Source organism: Nasonia vitripennis, chromosome 5, assembly GCF_009193385.2.
Source record: "Nasonia vitripennis strain AsymCx chromosome 5, Nvit_psr_1.1, whole genome shotgun sequence".
Taxonomy (NCBI): domain Eukaryota; kingdom Metazoa; phylum Arthropoda; class Insecta; order Hymenoptera; family Pteromalidae; genus Nasonia; species Nasonia vitripennis.
Window position 1 is genome coordinate 3,129,176 of NC_045761.1, and position 27,250 is coordinate 3,156,425.

The following is a 27,250-nucleotide window of genomic DNA, read 5'->3' on the forward strand; positions in this document are numbered from 1 at the left end:
GTTTGCGCTGTAAGTATATATAAACGCGGCGCACGGATTAGTCGAATCTCTGTAAACATACAATAAATAACGCGCACGGGACAGGATAACGCGATTAACAATCAAAATCCAAGTATTATACGAGAGATAAATCGATAAAAAAGAAGCGTTTATTCTCAGAAGTGTGCACATGATTTATCCACAGTTATTATTATAACGATAAAATCCAAAGAGAAATAAAAGTTCATCGAGTGCTTTTGTTGAACTGTGCGTAAAATTCAGGACCAGGCTTGTTCTTGTACACGTGACGATTCAAGTAATCTTGCTGGGACCTCTGCTGCTCCGCCAGTCTGAGGTTCTCCTCCGCTATCTGCCTGTTCAGCTCGCTGCGAATGATAAATATGAATCGCGTTATTATAATTTTTTTTTTATTTCGAGCGAATCGCCATATGTATGTGTGCGTGTGTGTGTGTTTATATCGTTACGCTCGTCTGCGATCCAGTTCGCGTTGATAAGATTCCGCGGCTCTGGCGTTTCCGTTCATCAGCCGATTCCACTCCTCGTTTTTCTCGTTTTCCTCCGCTCGCATTCGCTGAAGCAGAAGAGAGTATCGTTAAATTTCGATTTTTCGGCCCAATTGCGCTCTTCCTCTTCCTCGATCGTAAAAAGGGAAAGGCTGTGTGCGCGTTGCATATGCACACGTGCATGCAATGATAATACAAGCGTAGTGTCACCTGTATCTCCTCCATCTGCCTGGCCTGTTCGTCTCGAATGACTTTGAGCTGTTCCGAGGTCATGCCCTTGTAGCGGGTGACTAACAACTTCTTCGGACCGTGAACGCTTTCCGCCTGGTCCTTCGGCTCGGTGAGGAAGTCCCCGGTTACGTGGTTGTAAATTTCCGCCCTCGCGGCCTCGTTGTCCTGGAGAGCTCGGCAGCGCTTTCGTTCCGCCTTCTCTTCTGCCTTATACGATACAATAATACGAACACACGTGTATCGTAAATAAAAAGGGTCAAGGTCGTGCACTTTTATTGTACGATATGGGTTTCCTGTGCGACTTTTTTCGTTGGTTCGATAAAGTGCGGAATTAACGCCGACCGATAATGGACAAAGGTCGATCCGATCGGCCAAATATAGTTCCAGGAGAGGTTCAACTGTAACGATCGGACAATCGATTTCGAACGAAGGTCCTAAGCGCGTAGCGTACCGACAGTTAAATGGAAATTCGATGATAAAAAGCAAAAGTTATATGCATACCAGAGCGCGATTGAACCTGGCGGTGGCCTCGCTGAGTCTCCGGCGACACTCGAGTTCCATGTGCTCCAGAGCCAGGGCTCGTCGGTCCCTCGAGAGCAGAGCCTCCTGGTAGGCCTGTTCCGTGTCGCGCTTCTCTCGCTCGGCTAGTCGGCGCTCTTGCACCTGCTGCATTATCCAGCTCTGCATCTGCTCGCGCTGCTCCCGGAGCCGGGCCACCAGGTTCTCGTCCTCGCCCTCGAATCTGCGACGGGATTGAGTGAAGTGACAGTTAGTCGACTGTTACGGTTCATGGCTCGAGAGGTACTCGGGGACGAACTTTTGCGCGGAGGCGAGGCCAGGGTCCACGCCGTCCTCTCCCGGAGGTTTGGACTTCTTCAGGAGCTCAGGATCGTAGAGATCGAAGTCACGGCGGAACTCCGGCTTCTGGTGAGTCTGGCGGAAGGTGTTGAGCTCCTTGTTCAGCTTCCGTCGCTCCTGAGAGAAGAAGTAGAAAATAGAGACTCGTGGAAGGTACATTGTCGCATATAGTAGCTTACAGCTTACTTCGTCCAGCCGCTTCTCTTGCACGATCGCGAGCTGACTGCTCCGAAGGAGAGCCTCGTCCAGTCGACATTCCTGCTCGCGTTGCAAGTCCTGCAGGCGCTTCTTCTCCTCGACTTGCCTATCCAGATACTCCTTGTCTATCTGCGCTTCGAAAAATTCTCGCCTGACTTTAACCCAAACACACCAAAAATTTAAACAATATATAGGCTATAAAAATTCACCCCTATCCTGCGAATCCTGGGATTAAAAATCCGCGGCTTGCGCTCCTCCTCTATCCGGCGCTTCCTCTCGATCGCCGCCGCGGCTTTGAGGTCTTGTGCCGTGCATTTCTGAAAGTCCAGCATGATGTCATCGGCTGCAGAGAGATTTCCGAAAAGGCGCGCGTGCAAAAAAGTGAGCCGAAAAAACGAAACAAACAAACGGACTAAGACGCCGAGAGAGCCTGATGTGTGGACTCTGGCGACTTTATACGAAGGCGAATAACCAATGGTTTCCGTGGCTTCGAGTATACACAGGGGAGGACGAGAAGAGAGAGAGAGAGAAAGAAGCACGAGACACGCACACGAGCCGCGTCGTCGTCGTCGTTGCTATGGATCGTTTGGATTCCTGCTTGGCCGGATAATTAAAGCCCGTGGAGACTATCTGGTACGACGTGATTTTTTTTTGTTCCTTCTCTTTTCTGCATGCGGGAGAGGAACAATGGGGATTTTTAATAACTCGTTTCGATGGAACTTTGATTGGAAACAATTTTTAGGTTTTTCTTGAAATTCGAGTAGTAACAGGCGGGAAGCTCTAGACGAGCTTTTAACCACGCGTTATCGTACTGTTGCTCTAAACGCGGAATAGGCTGCATACATTAATACGTAAAACAGCTAAAATAACACAACTCATTCTTTGCCATGCTATAGTAGTGCATTATTATTTTCAGCCACGTCGTCACACACACACACACACACACACACAGTAGGGTCTCGCGCGCACGTTCGTTCATTATCAGAATTTCGCACGAACTCCGACTTCGGAGTATAGATTAAAGATCTGCACGAAATTGCTTCCATCGCGATCCCGCCGCGAGATTACGTCGACTTCGCTCCACTTTGAAAAGCTTCCCGAGCTATGTGCGCGCGATTCGAACGACATCCACCGCGTCTATATAGCTACGCTATGAGCGTCTTGGAATATCGCGATGCTAATACAGGATATAAGTTAATTAGTTAATTAGCGGCTCAAACGACGCCTGCTATTGAAAATCAGTCAGTTTTTCGTTATTACAGCCCCTCGTGTAATCATCAAACTCTTGACTGAAATTAAAGTCCAGCCAACCGCGAGGAAAACACGTCGCGCGTGTGCTTCTCCAACGCTATGACATCAGTACACGCAGGAGTATAGGATCATCTATAAAAAAGTCGCTGACTTCATACCCTCGCAGCGAGAGCACACCCCATCGGCGAAGACACTCCGGCGCCTGCGCCGCCACCGACCGCCTGACGTCACTGGCGAACTATATACCGCGTCTTTCTCTCTCTCTCTCTCTAGCTCTTTTATGTGTTGTATACATACACACATCGGATCAGCGAGCTACTCGTACTCCCTCTCTGCTGGCTCGCGCGCGCGCAACTCGGCCAGCAGTGCGCCGCCTCGCGATGCCTCGGCAGACATTCAGTCTCGGCTCGGCGCTCACCTAGCACACATCGGCTCAGCTCTCTGCGCTCGAAAGAGAAACGGAAGCGAGGAACTACCATAAGGGTACACAGGACACTAGTGCGCAGGCGCAGAAACAACGTATATACGCGCGCGGGCGAAGGAGAAGCCACCGAGCGAGAGAGAGAGAGAGAGAGACAGTGTGTATAAGGGCAAAAATCATTATGCGCGGCGACGCGCGTCCGGCGTTGCTCGCCGCCGACATCTCGTCGAGCGAGTGAAAGGGATACCGATAGTTCGGATTCACGTAGTAAACACAGCGTAAGCCCAAGTAGTAACAGTCCCCGCGGGACGGACACGGCGACGCAGTGTGGCCACTACACCTATATATACCTCCTACACGCACACGGACGAGAGAGAAGAGGAGTGTGCGGTACAAGTGCGCGAGCGAGTAATGAGCGACTGATCGCATCGGTCCGCAGCACAGAGAAGCCCTCAAGATGAGCTGCAGCGTCAAGATATCGACGGCAGGCAAGAGCTGGACCGGCTCGCAGAGGAGGATCAACGCTCTGGTGGAGGAGAGCAGCGGCAGCCCAGGCAGCGGCGGCATAGGTCAGAGCACTAGCTGCCCGAGTCTGATGCACCAGGTGCCACAGCCACAGCAGATACAGATACAGAGGGTCCAGATCTCAGCCACTCGGCCGGCCAAGGCTTCGATCGCGGCAAAGAGAGGCGAGGACACGGGCAAACTCCTCAGGTACATCGACGACAACGTCATCGGCAAGAACGGCACCTTCCTCGGGCCCTTCGGACGCAGAAAAGGTTGGTGGACTCTTTCTTATCTTCTGTATTCACAATTCGACCGTACGCATACATTCTTTATCGGTCGCGCGCGTTCGATGGATGATTAACGACCGTCTTTCGACTAATTGATTTATTGGCAACTGTAGCGTCGATGATCAATCGCGAACAGTCTTTGTTGTGACGAGCGCGCCGCGGAGGCTCTCGGAGGAGAGATGTTGTTGCGCCGCTCTCCCCTTTTTTTACGCACTCGTGCCTGAATACGCGGAAAGCGTCGGTACACGTGCTCGCGTTATAAATATAAAAAGCCAGCTAAGTCTCGCCGCGAGCGAGCAATTTTATTTTCGTCGGCTATTTTTACGCGAAACCCCGTCGGCTCTCCTTCGATTTTCGAAGATCTCGCGCGAAAAAAGACACACGGCTGCGTGCGGGCAGTCGGCCAAAACCTTCAAGCGCTGCGTACACACGCGGCTTTTGTTTTTTTTCGTCTTTCACCCAGCGCGTATACGTACATGTACACCGCACACAGACGCGCGAAAAGTCTCGGGGAGCGAGCGTTTGTTGACCCCCTTACGTGATGATGCAAATTAGGTTTTCAATCTTCCGCGTTGGCTCTATGGGTGTGTGTGTGTCTATACCTGCCTCGTACAGCCGGCATTGTACAGCTGCACGAGATGTCACGCCTAGGTGCAGAGAAGCCCGGCGAACATGCATACGGCTCTCTGTGTGTGTGTGTGTGTGTGTGTGTGTGTGTGTGTGTGTGTGTATATATATATATACATTAGCCCTGCGCATAGTTGAAGCACCTTGCTCGCGTGATTCGCTGCAGCCGGAACGAGTTTCGGATTACGCCGCGGAATTGCGAAAAGTTCGGTCGCATGCGATATACTTACCGGCGCTGCATAAAGCGACCGGGTTACATATTATTTTTCACGCGCGCGCGCGATCGAAGCCTGCAGGTTTCTAGGATTTCCAGTCCGGCATGAGAGATTGGAAAGAAAAAAAGACACTCGCGCATATTAAACAGCGAGACTGATTTGCATGCTTGAAAGTCAGCTGCATCGTCGCTCGCTCTCGGAATGGCATTACCTCGAGAGATTCAGCTCTCGGAGAGCGATTTTTAAGTGATTTTCTCGCTCTCTACAATGGCCTGCTCGTTAATTACCTTTTACGACACACACTCTCGGCTCTCGAGAGTAGGAGATAAGAGCGCGAGAATAAAAAGGGTCGCCTCCCGAATTCCGCGCGTTATCTCTCGCTCTCGGATGCGTCTGTACTACTATTCGGATAAGCATCAATGCCGGTGTGTTTGTTTACGCACTATGTGTGTACGCTGAAGAGAGGCGATGTCGAAAACCTCGGTAATACGCGATTAGATTATGAGTCTGGCTGCTCATTAACAATGCCGAGTAGAGAGCGCGGATCACGGACGTTTATTTTTTGAGATATCTCTGCGTATGCCCGCGTCGGTTTTATTAAAATCGAGCCGAGGTCGAATACGCGGCTATTATTCCGAGGGTTTTCCGTAGCTGCAGACGCCCACGATTTTCGGGAGGCATGCCAGAGAGAATTAAAGACTTGTGAGGGGGGCGAATTGGAGCGCGAGCTGGCCGATGATGATTCCTTGTGCGCGAGTTTTTCCTATTGTTCGACTCGAGGATTCAACGCTGATATCGCTGCGAGCCAGATGCAGAGCGGAGAGATTAATCAGACATTCAACTCCCACGTGCTCTATACGCGCGCACAGTCATGTGTTTTTCTAAATTATCTCTTTGCGTCTTCTCTCTCACTTGAATTATTATCCCATCAGGCTGCGCAGAGTGTGAGGAGAGAAAAAAGAGCGTCGAGTGTGACAAAAAGCTCACGCGCGATATTAAAAGTGGAACAGCGCCGCGCATCGAATTTATCTGTCTCTGCGTAAGGAAAAACGAGTCATACACGCTGTCATCCGTATTTTCACTTTCTCGGATAATTAAAACGAGAGAGAGAGAGAGAGAGAGAGAGAGAGAGAGAGAGAGAGAGAGAGAGAGACGTATGTGGAGCATGATTTTTCCGACGAAATATTTTCGATACATTCTCTCGCGCGATATCGAGTAAACAAGCCGGCCGTCGCGCGAAAAGAGAACGACACAACAGTAGCTCTGTCTGCCAGCGGAGCGATATGACAGGTCCATTATGTAAGCGAGAGTTTGAAAGCCCAATTTATCGCTTATCTGATAATAATGTGTAGTAGCGCGTGAACGCCTATTCGCGCGAGCAATGAGAGAGACCTTTCGAGCCCCTCTACGCACGTGCGATAAACAAATCTAATGTTGTTGAAAATTTACGACCTGTCGAGCTCTCGTAACAGGGCCGAGAGCCTCGTATAATTTCTGCAGAGTGTGGAAGCGTGAACGATTCTTTTCTCAATATTTTCACAAGTGTGCGCCACTATTCATAATAGAGCAGCGCTGCGTGTATATGAATCGGTTGGTCTTGTACCAATACACGCCGGATAAATTTCCTCGGCAGTTTTCTCGCTACCGCGTATACGTTTATAAAATTTCTCTCACAACACTGTATAATAGCGAGATGGAGAAATTAATTTTCATCGCGCGTGTCGCTTGTAACGAGAATCCCAACGCGCAAGCATCAACAACGCGCGCTCCGTAATAGCAACAAATTTTATCGCCAACTTACGCAACCGTCATCGTGTGTCCGATTGATTTATCTCGCGACAAACACAATTAATGTTTCATCTCTCTGTAGTCGCGCAAAAATGTGCCTCTGTTTTCAATCAACGCACACATCCTCTTCCCAGTAAATTCATATACCCTACATACAGAGTATGTAAGAGACTCTCTACTGCAGGTAGCGCATATGGGCTGCAGTATACAATATGCATGATCTTATCACGTGCACGAGTGGCGCTCGCTTACATAATTTAATTCTCGCGCGGAGCGACGCGACTCTTTGTTGTCTTATATATGTGTACGACGGTAAGTATGCACAGGCGAGGTTTTCCCGGCGCGGATCGTCGTTCTTAAAAATAAAATGAGCGTAACCACTTGTCCCTCTCTCTCTCCAGCGCGACGGAAATGCAATTTTATATGGTACCGTCTTCCGCGTGGTTGCGTAAAATTTCCACGAGATAGTCCGGAATTGAAAGGACAAGCGAGGATGGGATTTTTAAAGGAATAGGAGGAAAAATTGGCTGCGCGAATTCCGCGTCTAGTTTCGAACTAGCAGCGTGTGTATCGCGCAATCCCCTTGATTTTCCTATCGAGAGAGAAACCGCTTTCTCTTTGCTACTCGAATGAATGGACGTCTCGCGCGCGCGCGTGTGTGTGTAGCGGTACGCAATTGCGGTACTGCGGAGCCGCAAGTCAGCCTCCTTGGATATAGTATGCAAAGCCGCGCAATGACCTTATACGATGTTCCCGCTAGTCGTGGGCGTACTGCAAGAGTTTCTTCGATATCATGATCGTCTCATTGTGAAACGTGTGCTTTTGAATTTTTCCTTTCGACGCAAACATTATTAGCATAATCCGAGCTGTTTTTGAATCATAGCTTACGCGGTTTTTACTCGAATTCGCGATCGTGTAGCTGTATAAACGCTTGGTAAACGCTTGAAAAAGAGAATTTAATCCATACCCGAGCGTATCCCATTACGTTTTGAAAATATCCAGCTGCGCACACACCAGTACCTATTAGTACCTCTAGTATCTCTCGGCGATCGGCTTTCCGAGCTGTTTATTAATAACAAATGCGATTGAAACGTCCACGTTAAAATCCTCCTGTCGCGTCCTGTTTACCACCGCTTCACCTTCACACAATTTTGAGACACTTTTGAAATCAAACTCGTCTTCCTTATCTTCAGACTCGTCGACTTGTGTGAGTGTGTCCAGTCTTTGTGCAAAGCAGAATCCACCAGCTCGAAGGAAGAGCATTCAAATATTGATTTTTCCCGATAAGCCAACTCCTCGCAAATTACGCATCGCCCGCGCGCGCACACGCACACACACATACGCGCGATATCTCGAGCATCGCGTGTTTGCGCGAATCCAACACACTCGCGCAGAGAGAGAGAGAGAGAGAGAGAGAGAGAGAGAGAGAGAGAGAGAGAGAGAGAGAGAGACATAATTCGATCGCAACTCTTCTCGTCCGATATATGTATACTCTCGCGCGACAAATTATTATTTCTATTGCGAGAAGCCTCTTCGGATGTTCCGGGACTGTGTGTGAAATCTGACGTCAGAGAAATCAGGGTTAACGCGAATCGGTCAAGACGAGACGAGGCTTTATTGCTGACGAGCGCGTATCTCTCTCGACACTGCGATGCTAGTCAGCAGCAGCTCGTATACCAGTAATAACCGGTGTGACACGACACAGTGCATGTATACATGCTGTTGCTGTTAAGGTGCAGGGATCCTACATAATGCTGCTAATTTCTTTTCTTTTCTCATCAATGCCAAGGAGAATCTCGCCGCGTCGATGCACTGATATAAAAAACTACCATCTCTGAAAAATTACATACGCGCGAAAGCGCATTCGCGCTGGAGCTAAAATATGCACGCGACAGTAGCTCGTGATATGCACATAGCTGCAGTAGCGCTCGCTGTATGTGAAATCTTCCAGTCCAGTGTGTATATAGGTATATGGGTAACTCGCAAGCGCTGCTATGTCTCTACCGGCGGCTCTTACACCTATATACACATACATAGTCAAAGGCAGTTCGCGTCGCGGAAAGCATTAGTTATTCAATGGTATTGCGGCCAGCGCAGTATATAACCAAGAGAGACTGGACACTCGCACGGCGACTTTACTCGAGCGCATCGTCGTAAATAACTACCGCCGTGTCTACGCGTGACGTCATCCATTCTCTCTCTCTCTCTCTACCGTCTTGGAGTTGTTTACGCGTGGGCGAGTCGGCGTGTGTGTACATAGCTGGAGAAAGACAGAGAGAGAGAGAGAGAGAGAGAGAGAGAGAGAAAATGTTTGCCGAGAGAAAGAGACGGCCTCGCTAATCGCTCGGTCAATTTGCACACCGTCCGTGTTTTTGCAATTTCGCGCCTCGACGCAAAGGTGCTCGCGAGAGAGAGAGAGAGAGAGAGAGAGAGAAAACCTCCACCGCCGCAAAGATCCCCGTATATAATACGAGGAAGAAGAGCGAGCCATCGAAAACAACAAAGCGTGCGCTGGAATGTGCGCGAGAGGGAGAGAGATATATAACGTATTCGCGTTCATTGCCACGAGACGCGCTCAATGAAGGCGCGTGCGCTCAGGCTTTTTCGGCTCGCCCGCGACACGTGACCTCGACTTTTCAAACGTGCGTGCGACAGACTATGCGCGCAGAGAAATAGAGCTGCTGGGTTACTCCGCGGGCGATACAATTGGCCATGTCAATGATCCGCGCGCGATCCGATGCCACGTGCTTTCCGCTCGCGCGAGTCGTATAACGTATTCTGGTTATAGGCCCTCTCTCGAGGCTCTCACTCGCGCGCGTCGTGTATATATATATGTATATATACTTTCTCTGGCGCTTTTTGTTTACGTCGAGAGCTCGCCCGCTCGCCGATCGATAACCGGCTCCGCCTTGTTTGCTTTTTTCGGAGGTGAATACATTAACGGAATTAGGTATGCGGAGAGGAGAGCCACAGGATGTTGTTCAGCGGATCTTCGGAGAGCAAAACAAGCGAGTTGTATATACGGAATGGCTTTTTTTAAACGATAACTTCGAAATTTCGCCACATCGAAGGAGGAAAATTGTCGCTCGTGTGCATCGGCGTAAGGTCGCGCACAAAGCACCTTGACGGCCTCGCGGAATAGGGAAAACACACTGCCAACACCGTGCAGCAGCGCAGCCTTTGACGCCTCGTTAAAGAGCGAGTCCTCGACCTTTCAGCCGGAAAGTAACAGTCGTTAACTCGTCTCGCGTGCAATTATACACACGCTTCCGGTTTTTCGAATCTTTTCTCGCGCGCTTATTTTCCTCAAAGCCGTGAAATTCGCGACGGAAACTGGGACTCGATGCCGCTCTTATTTTCCTTGGCTCGATCAGTATGTTTCATTCCGCGCGGAGGAATTTTCATCTTGATATTATTCTCGCCTGCGCGAGATTAATGCCGCGTATACACACACTCGTTATTTTCAAGAGATTAAGTCATTATCGCTGCTTTAGCGACATATTTGCCGGGAGTCGGCAAACATAATCGATTTTTCAACGCCGCGCGGCCTTTTTTTTCTATAAACTGCAGAGTAGCTCGTGCTGAATCGCGGGAATTAATTGATCGAGACGCGCTGCGATGCTGCATATATGTATAGGTACAGACGTAACTTTATAATTTTGAAAATAACACTGCCTGTTTTGTCGGGCTTTATCGGTGTTACAGAACCGACCCTGAAGTTCCACAGATACGGAGTCACACGCGCGCGCCGACACTTAAATATACAAGACGTTCTCGCCCTCAAGGTTCCGTTTTTCTCAAAGTGAAACACATGTGTGTGTGTGTGTGTGTATAGGAAAAAGCAGTAGTCGCACGGGAGAGATATAGACGTCGAATATACTCATCGACAGCCCGTAAAGTCAGTCCTTCGAGAATTTTCACGGAGATTTACGGGCCGATAAATTTCTCGTTACCGTAAAAGGATTCGAAAAGCTGCCGCCCGTACACGTGTGCGATACTCTACTGCACATTCTCTGTGCCTATAATCCGTTCACGGGTCGAAATAACGCAGAAGATTCGCGCGGCGTTGATAGGTCACACGCCGAATTCCAACACTTTGTTTTGGTTTTCCTCGCGTGAAAAATTTTCCCGAAAGCACATCCGAGCGGATTATTCGCAATGTGGGAGCGGCTGCGTGTTTGAAAAACTGGCGACGCTATATTATGCAAAAGCATTGAAATTCAAATGGCGGATCGCTGCAGAAATCATTAGCGATGCAGCGTGTCTACAATAAATTCAAATGAGTCGTGTCTGCCGCGATCCCTTTTTTTCTGAAAACGGAATCTCCACGCAGCCACACGAAAAGAAAATTGAGAGATATCCTCGTGAATTATTCCCTCGAGGGGGGGGGGGGGGGGACATTCTTCTTTCGGCGAACTTTTTTACGTCGTATCGATTACACATTCCGACGTCCTCCTTTCTCGCGCAGATTCTCGATCGACGACGTCCACCGCGATGATGCAAAAAGCCGGCTCGCGTAATAATGCGTCGAGACGCTCTCGGCTAATCGCCGCGTCTAGATACACTCGTATCGAAACCTGCTTTTTAAAAAAACAACACAAGACTCGATCTCGCTCGCGTCCGAAAAAGCAAACAACGCGCGAGAGAAAGAGAGAGAGAGAGAGACCCGAAATTAAACCCGTCGACGCTTGCGATATATGTACAACGAACGGCAGCGGGGATTCCCTGGCAATTTGCGAGAATGAAAAATTGAGGGCCTTTCTTCGGCTGGAAAGAAGAAGACGCGACTTGCGCTCTGCGCCTGGCTGCAACACGTGCTCCGGTGGAACGTGGCGTATCGATTCGATTAACGGTGACGAGTCACGAATACACACATATAACACATACACGAGACCGGCTGCTGGATCTTTCTCGCGCGCGAGGAAGGGGAAGAGAGAACAAGGTGTAGCTTTGAAAAGCGCGCGCGGCTGACTCACGGGCGGCTCTCGTAAAAAGTCGGTAAATTAAAAATCTGTCGGCCGGAAAGAAAAGGCAATTAGAATTTTAGTTCCACGTTGCGCAGCGGTGCACGGCTCGTTTTCGGGCTGTTCCGAAAATTTCCAGCTTCTATTGCACTGTTTCAGAAAGTTTCTTTTTTTCGTCAAAGGCTTATTGCGGGGCTTTTTATGTTGGACAAATACAACAAAGAAGAAAAAAAACTACTAGGCCGCCGCTCTCTGCTATATTTGCTCGTCGGGTGCGCCGCGCGGCGGTTAATGGATGTGTTCCGAAAAACAACAAACATTTTTTCCCCGCGCGGAGAGTGGCGACAAACCGCCTATATGTTGCGGCCGCGGTCGTAAATTCCGGTATTTATTACCGCCCGGTGTTCGCCAATTCGCTCGGCTTTTGTTTCGATTTATGAATAATCATCGTCCGATGATTTTACGAAGCTTCGTCTGTGTATTCGTACCGAGAGAGAGAGAGAGAGAGAGAGAGAGAGAGAGAGAGAGAGAGAGAGAGAGAGAGAGAGAAGCCCGATGCAACGAGGTCGGACTCGCACAAAAGACTGAGTCACGTGCTCTCGCGAGTGTAATTAACCGCCGGTTAATTATTCATCCGTATATAATCGTAAAATATTCGATGCACACCGTGCGTGTCTGCTGCTCGCGCGACGAAAATTAACGAAATTACAAGCGCACAGAGTCGTAAAAACGCAGCTTTACGCCGTTTTCTCTCCGTACACAAACTTTGCGCAACACCTCCGTTTCAACTCTCGGATATGCACATCCGCGTCGTAAAGAACCATAAAAAAAAATCCCTGTACCGCAGTCGTCGACCGAGCGACTCTCTCGCATTGACATTCGCGCGTTTTCTCTTCCGATAACTGCGTTCCTGTGCGCCCGCTCGCGCGTCCTTGGCATCGGCGCTGTAGCGCGCGAGGAAAGTGCATTATCGCGCGTATCGAATTCGATATGTAGCCGAGTTCTCACCTTTCAAGGTCAATCTCGCGAGAGACGCTTTCATCTCTCGAGCGGCTCCGTAGGAAAGAATCTTTTCTATTGCGCGGTTACGTAAGATTCTTTCTCGGGCCGTTCTAAATATCTTTTTCTTCTATAGCACGCTTACGCATTATTTATACGCGCAAGCGAGCTAAGAGCTAATCGGGTCGAAGTTTCTTTCGCAAGCGTCGACAAAAGGTGTGTTCTCTCTCTATCTCTGACGTCTCATCTCTCTCTCTCCGCTTTGGATCCTCTCTCTACTCTTCCTTTTTGTTCTGCACGTGCGCGCCGCAGAAGCGTCAAGAGGAAAAAAATTGGCGAGCGCGTCGCGCGCGCCACGAACAAAGAGAGTCGATTAACGATCTCGCGCGCTGGGAGAGCGAGAGAGAAAGAAAGTGGCGACGGTGGTAAAAGAAAATGGTAGAGACGCCCCGGAGTACATAGGGAAAGTGGGTTACGCGCTGCTCACAGGGTGAATAAGGGCGTGAATATGTATATGCTTGTGTGTGTGTGGGTCGGGTTGTAAAGTTCCGCGAGCGGTAAATCAATCTCTGCTCCAATAATCGATAATCCGGGTTTTCTGTAGTCGAAAAAGAAGTTATAAGAGGAATGTACAATGCAAATTAAGTACTCCGAGCGATGCGCGGCCAGAAGAAGAAAGAACGGGAGGACGGTTTATGCGCGAGCTATTCGCGGACGTGACTCACGAGTGCAGCTCTGGAACACGTGATGTATATAACACACGCACAGCTCGTTCGGTGTATAACAATTGCTTCGAAATTACGAGCGGACGGTCTCGAGAAGGAAATTCCGTGTGTGGTACACAGTCAACTGAGTAAAGAGATTCGCGAAAAAGAAGGGAAAATGAGATAGAGATAGAGAGGGAGGGAGAGAGAGAGAGAGAGAAAAGCGTGCGGTTGCACACTGATGCCACGTGAGAGAGCTCGTATCGCGCACAGTCTGGTGACAATGTGCAGTATAGAGCTATACTGGTGTGCTCGCCAGCGCTTACGTCACTGCACTCATACACATACTGCAGCAGCGGTGCACTTTTCCGCGGCTAGGAAAACTCCAGCTGGCCGCCAAAAACTTTCCATCGCGAGTGGGCGGATGTGTGAGCGTATTTGGCTGCTTGCCAAACGCCAGAGAAAGAGAGAGAGAGAGTCTTCCGCGTATAGAATTATGTACTACGAGGCTTTGCTCTTTTCGAGCTGAGTAATCTCGCGGTTGTATTAGAACTTTAAAGACGACGACTCGATAGAGAAAAATACGCCGCAGCTGATAGAGCGTTTTCACAACATCGGGAGAGAGAGAGAGAGAGAGAGAGAGAGAGAGAGAGAGAGAGAGAGAGAGAGAGAGATATTAAATCTCGCAGTCGATTATCAATTATCCCTCGCGCGGCTAAGGCAAAAAAGCTGCGCTGCCGATAAAGCTCTCTTCTGCCGAGATATAAATTTCACCGACGTCAGCGAGGGGAAAAAACTAGCGATGTGCATTATCCGTCCACAGGGTGATAGGCCGTTGCTACGAAATAATAAATAATGCCAGTGCAGTTGTGTGCATGTGAAAAGAAAAACCGCTCCGCTGCGTGTGCTTGATGCATACTGCACAAGGCGAAATTGAGCCGATTCCAGCGGCGGCAAATTATCGCGTGCGGTTAATCGAATTCTTGTGTGCAGCGGCAAATTACGCAACTACCTACTTCGTATACGCGTGTCTGTGTGCGAGTGTTTCACAGCCGCGGGCGGAAGCGGCATTTCGCGGATGTCGCGGGAGATCGCCGAGTTGGGACTCGCTGTGTCTATATGTGTGCCCGTTTTGCCTTGGGATTATATATTGCGACCAGCCGAGCGCGGGGTAAACACTGCACTGCGACTTCGCTGAAATTCGTGATTTTTAACCTAATCCTATAACGAATATCCGCAAAAAATGAGTAAAAGCAAACATTTTTCGCACTCGGCGCGCGAACATTCATATTAAGTTATTCGCGCTGCAGCCGCGCTATGAAACACTCGCGATTATTAAAGCAATGTGTGCTGATGCTCACAGCTTTTCTCTCTCTCTCTCTCTCTCTCTCTCTCTCTCTCTCTGGCATCGCGAATAGCCTTCGCCGATGCAGAACGCCGCGACGACAATCGTCGAGAATCAAGCGGAGAGGAATTGCCGGCGAGCGTGTATAAATAAATCGACCTCTGTCTCTCCATCTATACACACTGGAAGCCATTCATCGAGTGGATGTTAGACGTTAACTCTCTCTCTCTCTCTCTCTCTCTCGATGCTAATGTCGCCTACTTTTTGCTTAACGGGAAATCGTCTCTCTTATGTCGAATTCAATGAAGGGTAGCGTTATTTTTCGAATCCGCGCGTGGGCGTGCCATATATTTTAAGGCGCAGAGATCCTTCTCGTGTAACAAGAGCAGCGCGAGCGAAAAATAAAACAATGCCGGTTATCAATTAAGATACAGCCGCGCTTGCTTGACTTCTGACATTATTTATACGTTTCACAAAGCGCGCGCTGGTTATCATCGCTCGACGCGCTGCTGCTGCGGAGCTGCAATCAGTCAACGTCCGCAACAAATTTTATTGATTTTTCGCTCGGCGCGCGGCTGCATGATTTTACTCCGTGTAATTTTGATTAAGCGACGAATCGGTATCTTATCTCGCTTTCTAAGCTTTTTTCTACCTCGTCGTTATTATTATACCTCTTGCATTACCGCAAAACCCATCGACTCGTCGCACAGCGCATGTAAGCCGTCCCGATAATCAATTGAGTGTTGATCGCTCCGTTGTGGTTTCCGATTCTGCATTTGTATGCGTCGTCGTAACTTGTATTGTATAAGCTCGTCACAACCGCGCTTATTATTTCTCTACATACAGTGACAAGCCCCAACGGCTCGGAAATGATAAGCCTTCTTATGCACTCGTCGGCGGAAAATAAAATAATTCAGGCTTCTTAGACGCATATAGATTCCTTATACCTGCCGCTAAACACCTTACGTCGATGTTACAGCCTGAACTGCGCAGGCCGCGAAATGCCGCTGACGCGGGCTTAAATTGATCAGTCCCCCGGAATTCGCGAGAATCGAGTTACTGACGGTGGGTGGGTATAGGCCGAAGCGATTCGTGCGCACTTGGTGTATAAAGCGAGAATACTAAAAATACGTGTGAACTTGCGACGCAGTTAGATATAAGGGTGTAATTTATTTTTCTTTTTTCTGTTTCAGGTGAGCCCAACAGACAAGGTTTGCTCGTTAGACGTGTATTCGAACGAATGACTGTCCGGGAATGAGTGCGATGAGTATACTTTCCATATTTTTCATCCAGCTCTTCAATAATCCCTCCGTATCTCACATCATAAACACATACATCGGATCGAGAAAATTCCTCCACTCCATCAATGCCCCTCGGCTATACATTCACAATAGCTATCTGATGATGATACGAAATCACGAGCCACCCTCCAAGCTCGCTAATCAAAGACGAAGCGCTCGCTCGGGCTCTCTTTGGAACACATCACGGAGCGACTCGCCACTCGCGCGCGCGCGCACGGCTTTTCAAGGTCCACCGCCGGCTCCCGATCGAAGAGAGCTGCTGCAGCTATGCCACGGCGCACTTCTCTCTCTCTCTCTCTCCGACGTGCTTTCCTGCGGGAGAGTTACGTCATCGGGCGTTTTACGGCCGCTCGACGAATCTACGAGGGGAGAGAGTGTATACACACGCAGCTGCGCGATGTCGTCGCGGAAGTGTCCGGGCTTCGCGTGATCGCGGATAGTAATTCTTCTGTGCTTTCTTTTTTTATTGTAAATACTCTGTTAACTCGTGTATGCATACTTTTATGGGGACCTTGCGCGACGAGGCCTTCTCGGCTCGCGGAGATGCATATTCCGCGCGGAAAATTACGAAATTTCGGCCAGATTCGAGGATTCCGAGCTATGCGCTTCGATTTTGAGGTAATAATAGGCGCATGAGCTACATAGTCGTGCGAGGCGACGACTGAGCGAGCTGCGCAGATGTAGGTTGTAAACGGAGACGTGCGCGACATCGGGAACGACTCTGCGTCCGTTATTTGTTTACGCGTCGAACTGCGTGGTTCAGCGAGAGGGAAGCTCGTAAACGAGCGAGGCTCTCGTGTATCCGTTGATTTTCCGGCTATTAAACGCTCCGATGCTGAATGAACGCGGGAGATAATCTCCGATCGATGGCGAGTGGGCGACCGAGAGGTGATATCCCCCTTTTGGAGCTGTTTACGCTTTTTCCGATACACACGCGCCCTTTCCCGAAAGTCCTGCAGCCTTGAACTATATATTCGCAGCCGAACTTCCTCTCGACAGTTCAAGAAGAAAACACGTTCCTCTGCGCATCATCCCCCCCCCCAACTAGTAGGCTGCGCAGTCGCCTTGAAAGTGAAAGTGTCGGGCGTCGCGCGCAGTGCCAAGGGCTCGGGATGGTTTATACGTATGTATATAACAGCTGTATGCTCTGAAATCACGAAAGGCGTCGTCGTAAAAATAACGAGCCTGCACACGGAAATGACGCCGTAATTCGAGTAATCACAGGCATTACCCGCATGCATGTGTCTATGTAGGCTTCAGCGACACATCCTCTCACGTGTGTAGGATCGATTTGTAGTGAAAGTGAATTCGCGGATTCGCGGGGTCAGCTGTGCCAGGCGATGAAAGAGGATTTCCTCTCGTGGCCGTCGATGATTGGCAGTCACGATTCCGTCTCGAGTCTTTGTGTGTTCGTTATAGCCTCGGATTATTAGAAAGGACGGGAAACAATGACGCCGCACTCGACGTTCCGTCGAGTGTTTTTGCCACCGGTCGACGCTTTATTATACATCCGTTAATTGCTCTCGCGCACATTGAAAACAAAGTCTGTCCGCCCGCGGTCCACTCGAAATCTGGCTCGTAAAAAACTCATGGAATTATTGCCTCCGATAAGATTAGATAGCGCCGATATATTTTGACGAGATACGACTTTTGTGCATATAGGACAATAAAGCGAGACGATCTTCTCTCTCAGCAGAAAAGCATATCCACGAGTGCACACAATGCGAGATAACGTCTCTCGCGAAAATCGTCGTATACCCGTATATACACTCTATTTATAACACGCACAAGTGCACCTGCATACAGGCATCCGGAAAGTGAATAGTTCCGCATGGCTGACTTTTCCTTCCTCGTAGAGAAAAACGCGTCTCTCGAAGAATTTTATAATCGCACCGGTTGTTTATCTCTCCCGTATCCGAATTCGTCGCTGCACACCTATATAATATTCATCGTCGTTCATGTGTTTAGCAGAGAAGGCACACTCGTGTAGCGGCGATGCACTTTCGCTGCGGGAGTTAAAAGTGAAACTAGGAAACGCGGCCTTGCTACGGAGTATACTCTATATATATATGCACACTCCGCGTGTACAGAGAGATAGAAAGTGATTTATCGATGTTATCTCGGATTTATGCGCTCGAGCGAGAGCAGTGCAGTGTCGTCCGCGTTAATTAATTTATCGGCTGCAGTATATACGTGTTTTCGTTCTTTCGCGATGTTATATGCAGATAACGCGCGCCGTGCGGGTGAAAGCTGGTTGTGTATACGCATGATACTTTGAATCTCGTTCAATGTGCGACTGGCCTTATACGAAGCTCTCTAATAATAATCGCGCGACGACTCTCGTCCCGGGGGCAGCTGTCTCTCTCTCTCTCTGTCTCTCTCTCTCTCTCTCTCTCTCTCTCTCTCTCTCTCTCTCTCTCTCTCTCTCAAGAAAAGTACACGAATATACAGTGAAAATATTCACGCTCTCGTGCGCGCGCGGACAGCAGAGCGGTTTGACGTCCGTGACCTAAAAACGTCCATCACGTGACCGCGGTGTCGAGCACGTGCGTGTGGTGCGCTCCGCTCGCGTGTACACACGTATGTACACCTATACAGTGCACGCATGTAAAATATATTACGAGATGGGGGGTGTGATTGATTTTCGCGACTCGAAATTTTCAGCGGCGAGAATAGAAAATCGCTTTCGAGCTCGAGCTTTCTAATTTGTTTCGCCTCTCCGCGGAGGAGTCTCTTTATGCAAACGACGCGTTCGGAATAGGAAAGTCAGAGTTGGCTTCGAGGCGAGCTGATTTCGTGCGTATCCTCGCGCGCTCGCGAGAAGCGATAATTTTCGCGTTACACACACGAGCCCAAGTGCATCGGCTCGTCGTCGTTGCATCAGCCTTGGAAATTCTTAGCTCCGCACGTTTTCGAGGTATAAAACAAAACGAACAATCATCAGGCGACAACAGATCCACGAGAAAGCACAGGTTACAACTGCGTCGTTGAGTTAATACACTACTCATCAGCTGAAAGCGAGCCGCTCGGGTTCGGCTAATCAGCGATTTTTTCTTTCTACATACAACGTAGATGTGTATGCGACCGGAAGACGAGCCCCCGGACACCCGACACTCGGAGCTCGGAGAAATTGCGCGACAATTCCGAGTGTATCGTTGCGCGCACGCGGCGGCTATGTATCTGGAAATTTCGCGCTGGAAAAACTACGTCGCAGCAATGGCAAGGCCGAGTGTAAGGATCGCGCTTTCTTCTCCTCGTAGCACGTACGGAAGCTCTTCGGAGAGAAACTTCTGGAATAAAGGAGCGATGACGGGGCGCTAAAAACAACTCTCCGAGAGGCGTTTTTAAAAAGTGCACGCGAGGAGAGGAAAAAAGTACGCGTCCTTTTATTGGACAGATGTTCGCGCGCGCGGGCGAAGCTAAAGAAAGAATGAAAAGGAGGGCCTCAATTGCCTCGGAATTTCGCGGCGGGAAAGGCCGAACTCGTTTCTTCTTCTTCGTCGGGCGGCCGACGACGTCATCGCTCGTTTATGTACACACGCAGGCGTTCATCGTCGCGATTTTGTATTTATAGTATGTTACACGGACACTTGCAAGGCCTCTCGATTTCGGCGGATAGATTAATCGCGACTACCTACGAGGCGTTGTGCAACGAGTTTCTCGCGCAAATATTGCTCTAGAGAGTGAGAAGATCTTTGATAATGGAAGCCGAATTCGCATCGATCGCAAATATTTTCAATCAAAACAACGCCCCGGTATATACCATCGTCATCGCCGAGCAGACGGCATTAAAAAAACAGCTCTCTTCCTCGGCAGACACAAAGCTATCGGGGCGCACAGCCCGCCCGCCTCGTGGGCCAAGGTAGCGGGAAGAGCGCATGCGCGCGTCTGGCAAGCCGTCGAGTCCACTCGCTCCCGCGCGGGCATCGTTCGATACCTTATACTGCTGCACACACCCCCCGAAATCAGCTGTTAGATGCGCTCTATTTTTCGCCCTTCCTATATCGCTATCTCCTGCGACGTGCGCTGCTGCATATTTCAGCGCGCTCGGCTGTCTATAGCCGTCTCGCCTACTTCGACTCTTTCGAGATGTGTCCATAACACTTTCTTCCCTGCTGTGTAAACCCGAGGCGATATATAGTGTGTCTGTCTCGGTGCTGCGTTATTGATTCGCTGTGTGTGAGAGAGAGAGAGAGAGAGAGTCAGACAAAAGCGAGGAGGAGGACGCATGAGCAGCCCTGCAGCCATGGCGCGCGGATTCTCACAATGAAAATTCCAGAGCGCCGTGTGTCTCAGCTGATCTGCTCGTGCGCGGGCGGGGGATACGAGAATACGAGCATATAGCGTATAATGGACTTAGGCGCTCTTTCCTCGCGCTGTTTCCGCGTGCGAGGCACGAACGCGCGTAATTGTCTCGGATTTCTCCCGGTTATGGAAGCGCGCGGCTATCGATTTTTCCGCTCTGGCGGGGGTGTGGGAGCTCAAAAGTCCCTATCGGAACGTGTAAGCTTCTCGAGTTACGGGACGAAAGCTGCTTCCGGCCAATGTCAACTGGCTGTACGCGTCATCTTCGCTAACGAGCGCTTTCTAATTACCGAGCCGATGAAACTCCCGATGTATATATTCGCGTCCGGCCGTTAATAAAGCGCGTGTTTAAAGCAGCACAGCTGATCGCTTGCAGTGAAGGCATTACGTATACACGGTGTACATGATGGACGAGCTAGAGAGTATAAGAATAAGAGGGCCTGCGCTTTTCCGGAGGAATTACCGATCACATAACGCGCGCGCGCGCTCCTGCACTGCGGCGAATTACCGAAGAGCCATTGGGACGACGACGACGACCGGAAGATCGAAAATGACGAACTTCCGCGGAGCGGCAGCAGCTGCTTCCGGCAAGTCTTGTTGTTGCGCGAGCGCGTATACATATATAGGTCTGCACTTTCGCCCTGAGAACGAATCAAGCTTTCCGGCCGCGAGAGACTCCGTGTGTCCCCACTGTTGCATTAATTTTCTCATCTCCATACGGGACTATCACTCTTGGCTCTTTGGTGCATCGAACTCTCGCCTGTAGAGGGGCCAGACTCACGAAAGCCGAGAGATAATGAGCGCACTACGCGCGCGCGCGCAACGTAATCATCCAATTTAACCGATAGCTCGCTCGAGAGCCTGCGTGCGCATTAGGCAGTCACGTTTTCCCGGCTCGCGCGAGCGCCTTTCTCCCATACCGATTCTCTCACGCGAAATTATATCCGAGCGAGAGCTTTTATATCGACGATGTAGCTCTATATAGGTTCCAGATGCCGATCGCCAGCTGCTGTTATGCTGCTGCACTGGTGCGTGACAGTTTTTTTACGACCGAAGCGGCCGGGGGGAATTTATTTAACTTTAAGCGCGAGCGGAGAGACGCGCGTTATTTCGGGGCTCGTAAAATCGCTACTGCGCATCGGCTCTCGTTGTAGCTTTCTGAAATTCTAATGAACGTATTTTGTAACGGCGAGAGAATCAATTGGAAAATGAGCCGTTGCTCTGAGTTTATATACCGTATAAGCGCGGTGTCAGCGAGATATCATCTAGCCGAGAGATATATAGAAGGTGTGAGAACGAACGGCTGCAACTCGATGCAGCAATTGTACGACTTGAGTGACACTCTCGTCTTGTTTCGTAACGTTCTTCTTTTTCCTCCTCTCCAGTTAAGCTCGAAATTAAAAATGTTACACGGAGAGTCGTAAAACGAATGAAGACTACGCGTCGTCGAGTTTGAAGTTCGTCGTATGCACGAATAGTGCAGCTTAAATCTTCAGAAGATTTCGTAACCGACTTTTCATTGCTCGAAAAATCGACTCCCATACAGCTTGTGAATGTTCGTGTCAGAAATAAAATTTCTTCTCTTCAGTGAGCTCTTAAAAAAATACAGACTGAGCGAGCCAGAAAAAATATTGAATTTGTCATTCATCCTTTCGGCCGTAAAAAAAACTTTTCTCCGTCAAATCGCCGAGCAACAAAGACAGCAGCAGATAGAAAGCCGCCTAATTACTCTCGTGCGGCCGAAACACGTGACTCTCGGCGAGCGTATAGGAGAAGACTCGCGCAGAAGAATAAGAAAGGCCACCGCAGCTATATAACTCTTAGCATAATTTCAAGCCATGTCATCGAGCGCTAGCTGCTGCCAGACCCGGCGTCGCCGCTCGTGCGCTGGGGCTTGCGCAAACGATCGTCATTAACATCAAAGCGCGAGAGAGCCGTTGCAAGGTGTGTAAGCGCTCGTGTATTATCTGTATAGCGTTATCTGCTTCCTTTTTGTACTCGGATTCGGGAGGAAAAGCGGAAAATTTGATCGGCTGTTATCGCTGCGTGTAACCCGGTTTCGATTCGGGCTACCTATATTCAGCTCGCTGTGTTTAACGGATCGCTTGGAAAACAAGCAGTTTCCGAGTTGTAAACTCCCGCGGCGGGTTGGATTCTTATTGACGATCGGAAAAGCGTCGCCAAAGACGTCAATACGGATCAAGGATACGAGAGAGTGAGAGAGTCAATCCCTTTCTCTCTTTCGAAAATAACTCTCGAGACCGAGAGCTGTTTACACCTTCAGCAGGTCCAGCCGTACAGTTTGACAGCCGGACGAATGGTTACTGGCGTTCGCGTGCACCTATAACGAGAAAAGTCTCGCTTGTGTGATTTATCGGATCGCTTGCGCGATGTATGCAGGCATTAGGCCAACTAGATCGTGTGCAACTGTCGAACTTATAATACCCGCCGCGTGGACTAGAAACTCTTTCTCGGTTGAGTTTATTTATGGGTTGATAAGATAGACTTTGAGATGCTCCGATAATCGAAGGTGGATCGATCGATCGTGGATTTTCCTGGAAACCTCGACGTCCGATCGGACGAGCTTCTGATTATGAGACTCTGTATCGCGGCGATGTCATTGTTGATAAAATCAGTACATTCGGGCATCAGTAGTGTGAGTCAGCGATGGCGAGACCCAATGCCCACCTGCAAAAACAGCGACATATACATCCGCGTTCGAAAGCCAACGACACCCATAGCCCCGACGTTACATCGTCGTTGCGCAACGAATTAAGCGTCCAATAAAGAATTATCGCATCGCTCTCTCTGCGGTAATAAAAAAAAGGCTAATACCGGCGCTCGGCCGTCTATTTTCGTGTCGGCGGCAGGGTGTGAAACAATGCGAAAAGCCGAGGATTCTCGAAGAGAAAACAATAAGATGAGCACGTTGGTATAATAATACACGGGCGTCGCTCGAATGCCGCGAGCAAACCTGGTACATTTCCACGCTTGGTCCAAAGCCAACACTCGCGCGCATCGAAATTGGAAAGTTTCCATCGACGAGAGCTACTGCGTGCCGGGTACTCGAGGCTCGACTTTGAAATGCAGTTTTGCGCTGCGGCTACTGGAGGCGAATAATGCAGCTATTTGTACTGTTGCGCACCGGGTGTCGCAAACCGTTCGCGTTGGTTCTGAAAGATTCCTTCGTTATTTTTTCAACGATTACGTTCCTATCAATCGGTTGGATTGGTTTACACTGGAGTGAATAATCGAGCCTCTGTTCGATAGCGACGTAAAGCGTTGTATACGATCTAATTTTTTTTTCCACTAACGGCTGATGTCAGCAGCTGTTGATCGAAATTCTATGCGACGCGCTGTGTTCGATGGATGATCCGTAGGGGGCTATATAGAAATTATATAAAACTCGCGTAGCAGCTCGTATTTGGGTCAGTGGGGTACACGAGATAATTATAATGTGTTTCACCAGATGATACGAGTCGCGCACAAATCATCGCTCCTGCCAGACCACTACACTCGGTTTCGCATGACTCGCTCTGCGAAGAAAATACAACGTTTTCAACAACCGCATAATTGTTGCTAAAAATTATGTTACGCCGCGCGAGCTGCGACTGATAAGACAACGCGGCGCGCGCATGACTGATAGCGCGCCTTATTCGAAGACGAATTATTTTCTCCTGTGCAGCTTGTACACGTAGTCGCGTTAAATTCTATTCGCACAGTACTATAAAGCGACGATTCGCTAGCTCGGATGTAATGGAAAAGGAGGAAAAAATAGAATCATCATCAGTAGAGCAGTCGACATTCCGGACCTCGGATTTCATTCGATCATCCCTGCGAGACGACGGGATCGCCGCACAAACAAACGGTTTCTCGTTACGAAACACTTTCTTGTAAAATAAAAAGATTGAAGGAAGCAACGCGACGTCTCTCTATGCGTGTTTTCGATGCTAACTCACGCGCACACATATCATCGCATATACGTATACATACATACGTGTATGAGTCATCTCTGTCGTTGCCCTCTGCGTCTTCGCGACAGTCCACACACAAGCGTCGCCTTGTTTTTCTCTCTCTCTCTCTCTCGGCGAGTCAAGGTTTTCAGCTAGATTTCTGATTTCACGTTACGCCGCTCTCTGACACACGATCGTCGCGATGATTTTTCAGATATAAACGGAAGGTCACCGCCGGTAGTGGAAAACACACCGAGTACACACACACACATCAGGGTTATAGACTGTGCATATATCGATGAAACCGCGATGACACGAACCAATTAATTTCTTATCGGGATCACGCTTTACATTCAGCGATATTTTTATTTTCCTGCCTAATCGCTTCTCGGTAGTATTGACACTTTTTGCGACACGACGACTGCGATTCACAAGCTTGGGAAAAAACAAAGCGTTCGCGTGACATTCGCACATTTATCGCATCGGTTTTCTCCCAAAGCGCCTATAAAATCTCAGCTGAATAAAAGGGAAGCACGGAGATCGATCATACGCGAACACTCGGCGGATGCATATTGAATAAGAGAGAGAGAGAGAGAGAGAGAGAGAAACGCGAAGCAGCTGCAGCAGCTCTGATTTTAGAAGCAAGCATTCGTTCTATTAATACTCGCGTAAAAGAGTCGAAGAAGCCGCGCATCGTTTGTACACCTACTTAAAGCTCTCGTTATCGTCTCTCTCGCACACGACGACAAGCTCTCCGTCGATGCGTAGATATACAAGCGTTGAATGACGTCCGAAAATATACACGAGAACACTGCAACTCTCCCGCTTTATTCGCGGAGTCGGATTTTGCAAAAGGCAACCCGACGACCAGCGCAAGCTAGTTCGGATTTTCATCACGCGCGATACCCCCACTACAGCCGCATATTATAATAATGAGCGGTTGAGTTGCTTTTTCTCGCAACGTTTCTTCTGAAGCCTTGCGCAACGCTTCCTGCTGCACTGCAATGGACACTCGCAAACGGCCGAATTTTTATCCTCGAAGATCAGCTCCTATCGTTGTCAACAGGTATATACATCGCAGACGGGCGTCAAAAGCTGGAATCGATGCGTATTAGTTATTCACGAAGCGCTCGCGCGTTATCAGCGCGAATTTTCGCGCGGCCGAGTGGTGGGGGGGGGGGGGGGAGAGCTCGAACGAGCGAAGGCTGCGCGATCGGCGCAGACGTCGTGGCACCATAACAGAAAACAGCGCGAGTCTCTTATCTAATCAGCGAGCTCTCGATGATTTGCATCGAAAACAAAGTTCACTCACTGTGCCGCTGATCGAGCGTATGTCGTTAGGAGGAAAAACAGCACAGACGGATGCATTTTTAGAAGGAGATCGACTAGGTCGCGTTGCTTTTTACGTTACATTTTACGGACTGCGGATTCTGCGTGCATACACGTTTGTGCAGAAGGTAAAAGGGGTGTACTATGTTCGCAGAAGACAAGCTCGCGGCTGTGCCATTAGATCGTCGGAAACGCGGCAACGCAGCGTCGAGAGATAAGAGGTCCGCGATAGGATGAAAAAAAAAATTGGTGATCGTGGAGGGGGAATCTAGTAGCACCAGACGCGGCGGCACCACTCGCTCGAGGGCTTACGTAACGAGCCGGCCGATCGCCCGCTATGTGTGTGTGTGTGTGTGTGTGTATATATGTATAGATGAGAAAACCGGTTGTAAGGGCCAAACTTGCACAATGTCGAGTGGGAGAGCTCGGATTTCTGAAATTTGCTTTATTTTCGTTGCCTATGACTGTTGTGACTTTGTCGAATTTATATTCGGGATTTAAAATAGTCGCGCGCGTTTATATCTCATACGCTCGTGCGAGAGAGAAAGATCATTGAGCGGAAAATTAATGGTTTTATTAAACTCGTTTGGCGAGCAGTGCGCTTTGTCTCCCGTCGGAGCGTGCGCGGATTTGATGAATTATTCAAATAATGGACGCGCGAGCGCAAAAAGCTAATTGGTCGACGCTGTGCTGTAATACACGTCGATTATTGCACTGGCCGTGTCGCTTTTATTTTTCCTTGATTCGCGTGGATCGCGGTTGCGTAATTTATCCGCGCGATTTTTTTAGATTATGTAAGGAGCTTATATCGTAGGAGTAAAAAAAGACGCTGTATGTTATAGCAGAGCCGTAAAGAGTTTCCGGCTAACCGATTAGTTACGGTTATATGGATTACCTAGTGAAGATTAGTCATCTTTTGTTCCACTGATCCAAAGAGATGGTCGCTCGGTGTTTATGAAAAAAAGGATCTAAAACGCTACTCCTAATGGTCAATAAAGCCGAGTCGAGTATCAAAGACGATGCAGCAGCCGAGAGCGTATATGTTGTGTGTTTGCAGAAGTATTATGTACACACAGGCGCGGTGTCTGGGGCGATTCATCGCGCAAGGGACACTCGTCAGATTTCTCGCATGGACAACATTGCACCCACGCCTACGAGCTTATCGCGAAAAAAAAAATGCCGCGATAGAGAGCCGCTCCTCCCGCTGCATAACGTATACGCAACTTTTCCGCTTCGCGACTACTACACAGCGATGCCATCATCGCCGAGTTTTCGCTATCTGAACTATGCGGTAATAAAATACGTCCTCTCCCGCACTGATACACCCTATGTATAAACGTACGATACCGACGTGTTTGCTATTGTAATAATAGTTCCTCTTTCTTTCTCTCCTGTGGATTTCCACCGAGCTTTTGGAAAAATTAGAAGCGGCGGCGAGTGATTGACAAGCGAGAGTCGCTTTCC

At 49.2% G+C, this 27,250-nt stretch overlaps 2 protein-coding genes across 6 annotated transcripts in view; one reads left to right on the forward strand and one right to left on the reverse strand.

Moving 5' to 3' along the window:
• Positions 1–127: 127 nt before the first annotated feature.
• On the reverse strand, positions 128–2,657 carry LOC100123488 (RIB43A-like with coiled-coils protein 2). Its single transcript, XM_001607083.4, has 7 exons — positions 2,000–2,657; positions 1,779–1,919; positions 1,552–1,709; positions 1,236–1,476; positions 714–941; positions 465–571; positions 128–365 (listed from the first exon to the last, which is right to left on the reverse strand). The coding sequence occupies exons 1-7, from the start codon at positions 2,120–2,122 to the stop codon at positions 224–226; spliced, it is 1,140 nt and encodes a 379-aa protein (XP_001607133.1). The 5' UTR covers positions 2,123–2,657; the 3' UTR covers positions 128–223.
• Positions 2,658–3,385: 728 nt separating this feature from the next.
• Positions 3,386–27,250, forward strand: part of LOC100123495 — a 37,935-nt gene continuing 14,070 nt past the window's right edge. For 3 of the 5 annotated variants that reach the window (XM_003425257.5, XM_008203746.4, XM_003425258.5), the window contains exon 1: positions 3,392–4,241. In XM_003425257.5, coding sequence (XP_003425305.1) covers positions 3,920–4,241 — 322 coding nt within the window. In that variant the 5' untranslated portion in view covers positions 3,392–3,919. Of the gene's footprint in view, positions 4,242–27,250 lie in introns of all 5 variants that reach the window. The other 2 variants (XM_032600335.1, XM_008203747.4) reach the window with 2 other exon arrangements.

Bases quoted from the DNA above. Each gene is read 5' to 3' on its own strand.
- LOC100123488 (XM_001607083.4), bottom strand. From the start codon at position 2,122: ATGCTGGACTTTCAGAAATGCACGGCACAAGACCTCAAAGCCGCGGCG. The intron at 1,710-1,778 runs GTAAGCTGTAAG...TTCTTCTCTCAG, and splicing joins AAGAGAAGCGGCTGGACGAA to GAGCGACGGAAGCTGAACAA. The intron at 572-713 runs GTGACACTACGC...CTTCTGCTTCAG, and splicing joins GGCAGATGGAGGAGATACAG to CGAATGCGAGCGGAGGAAAA.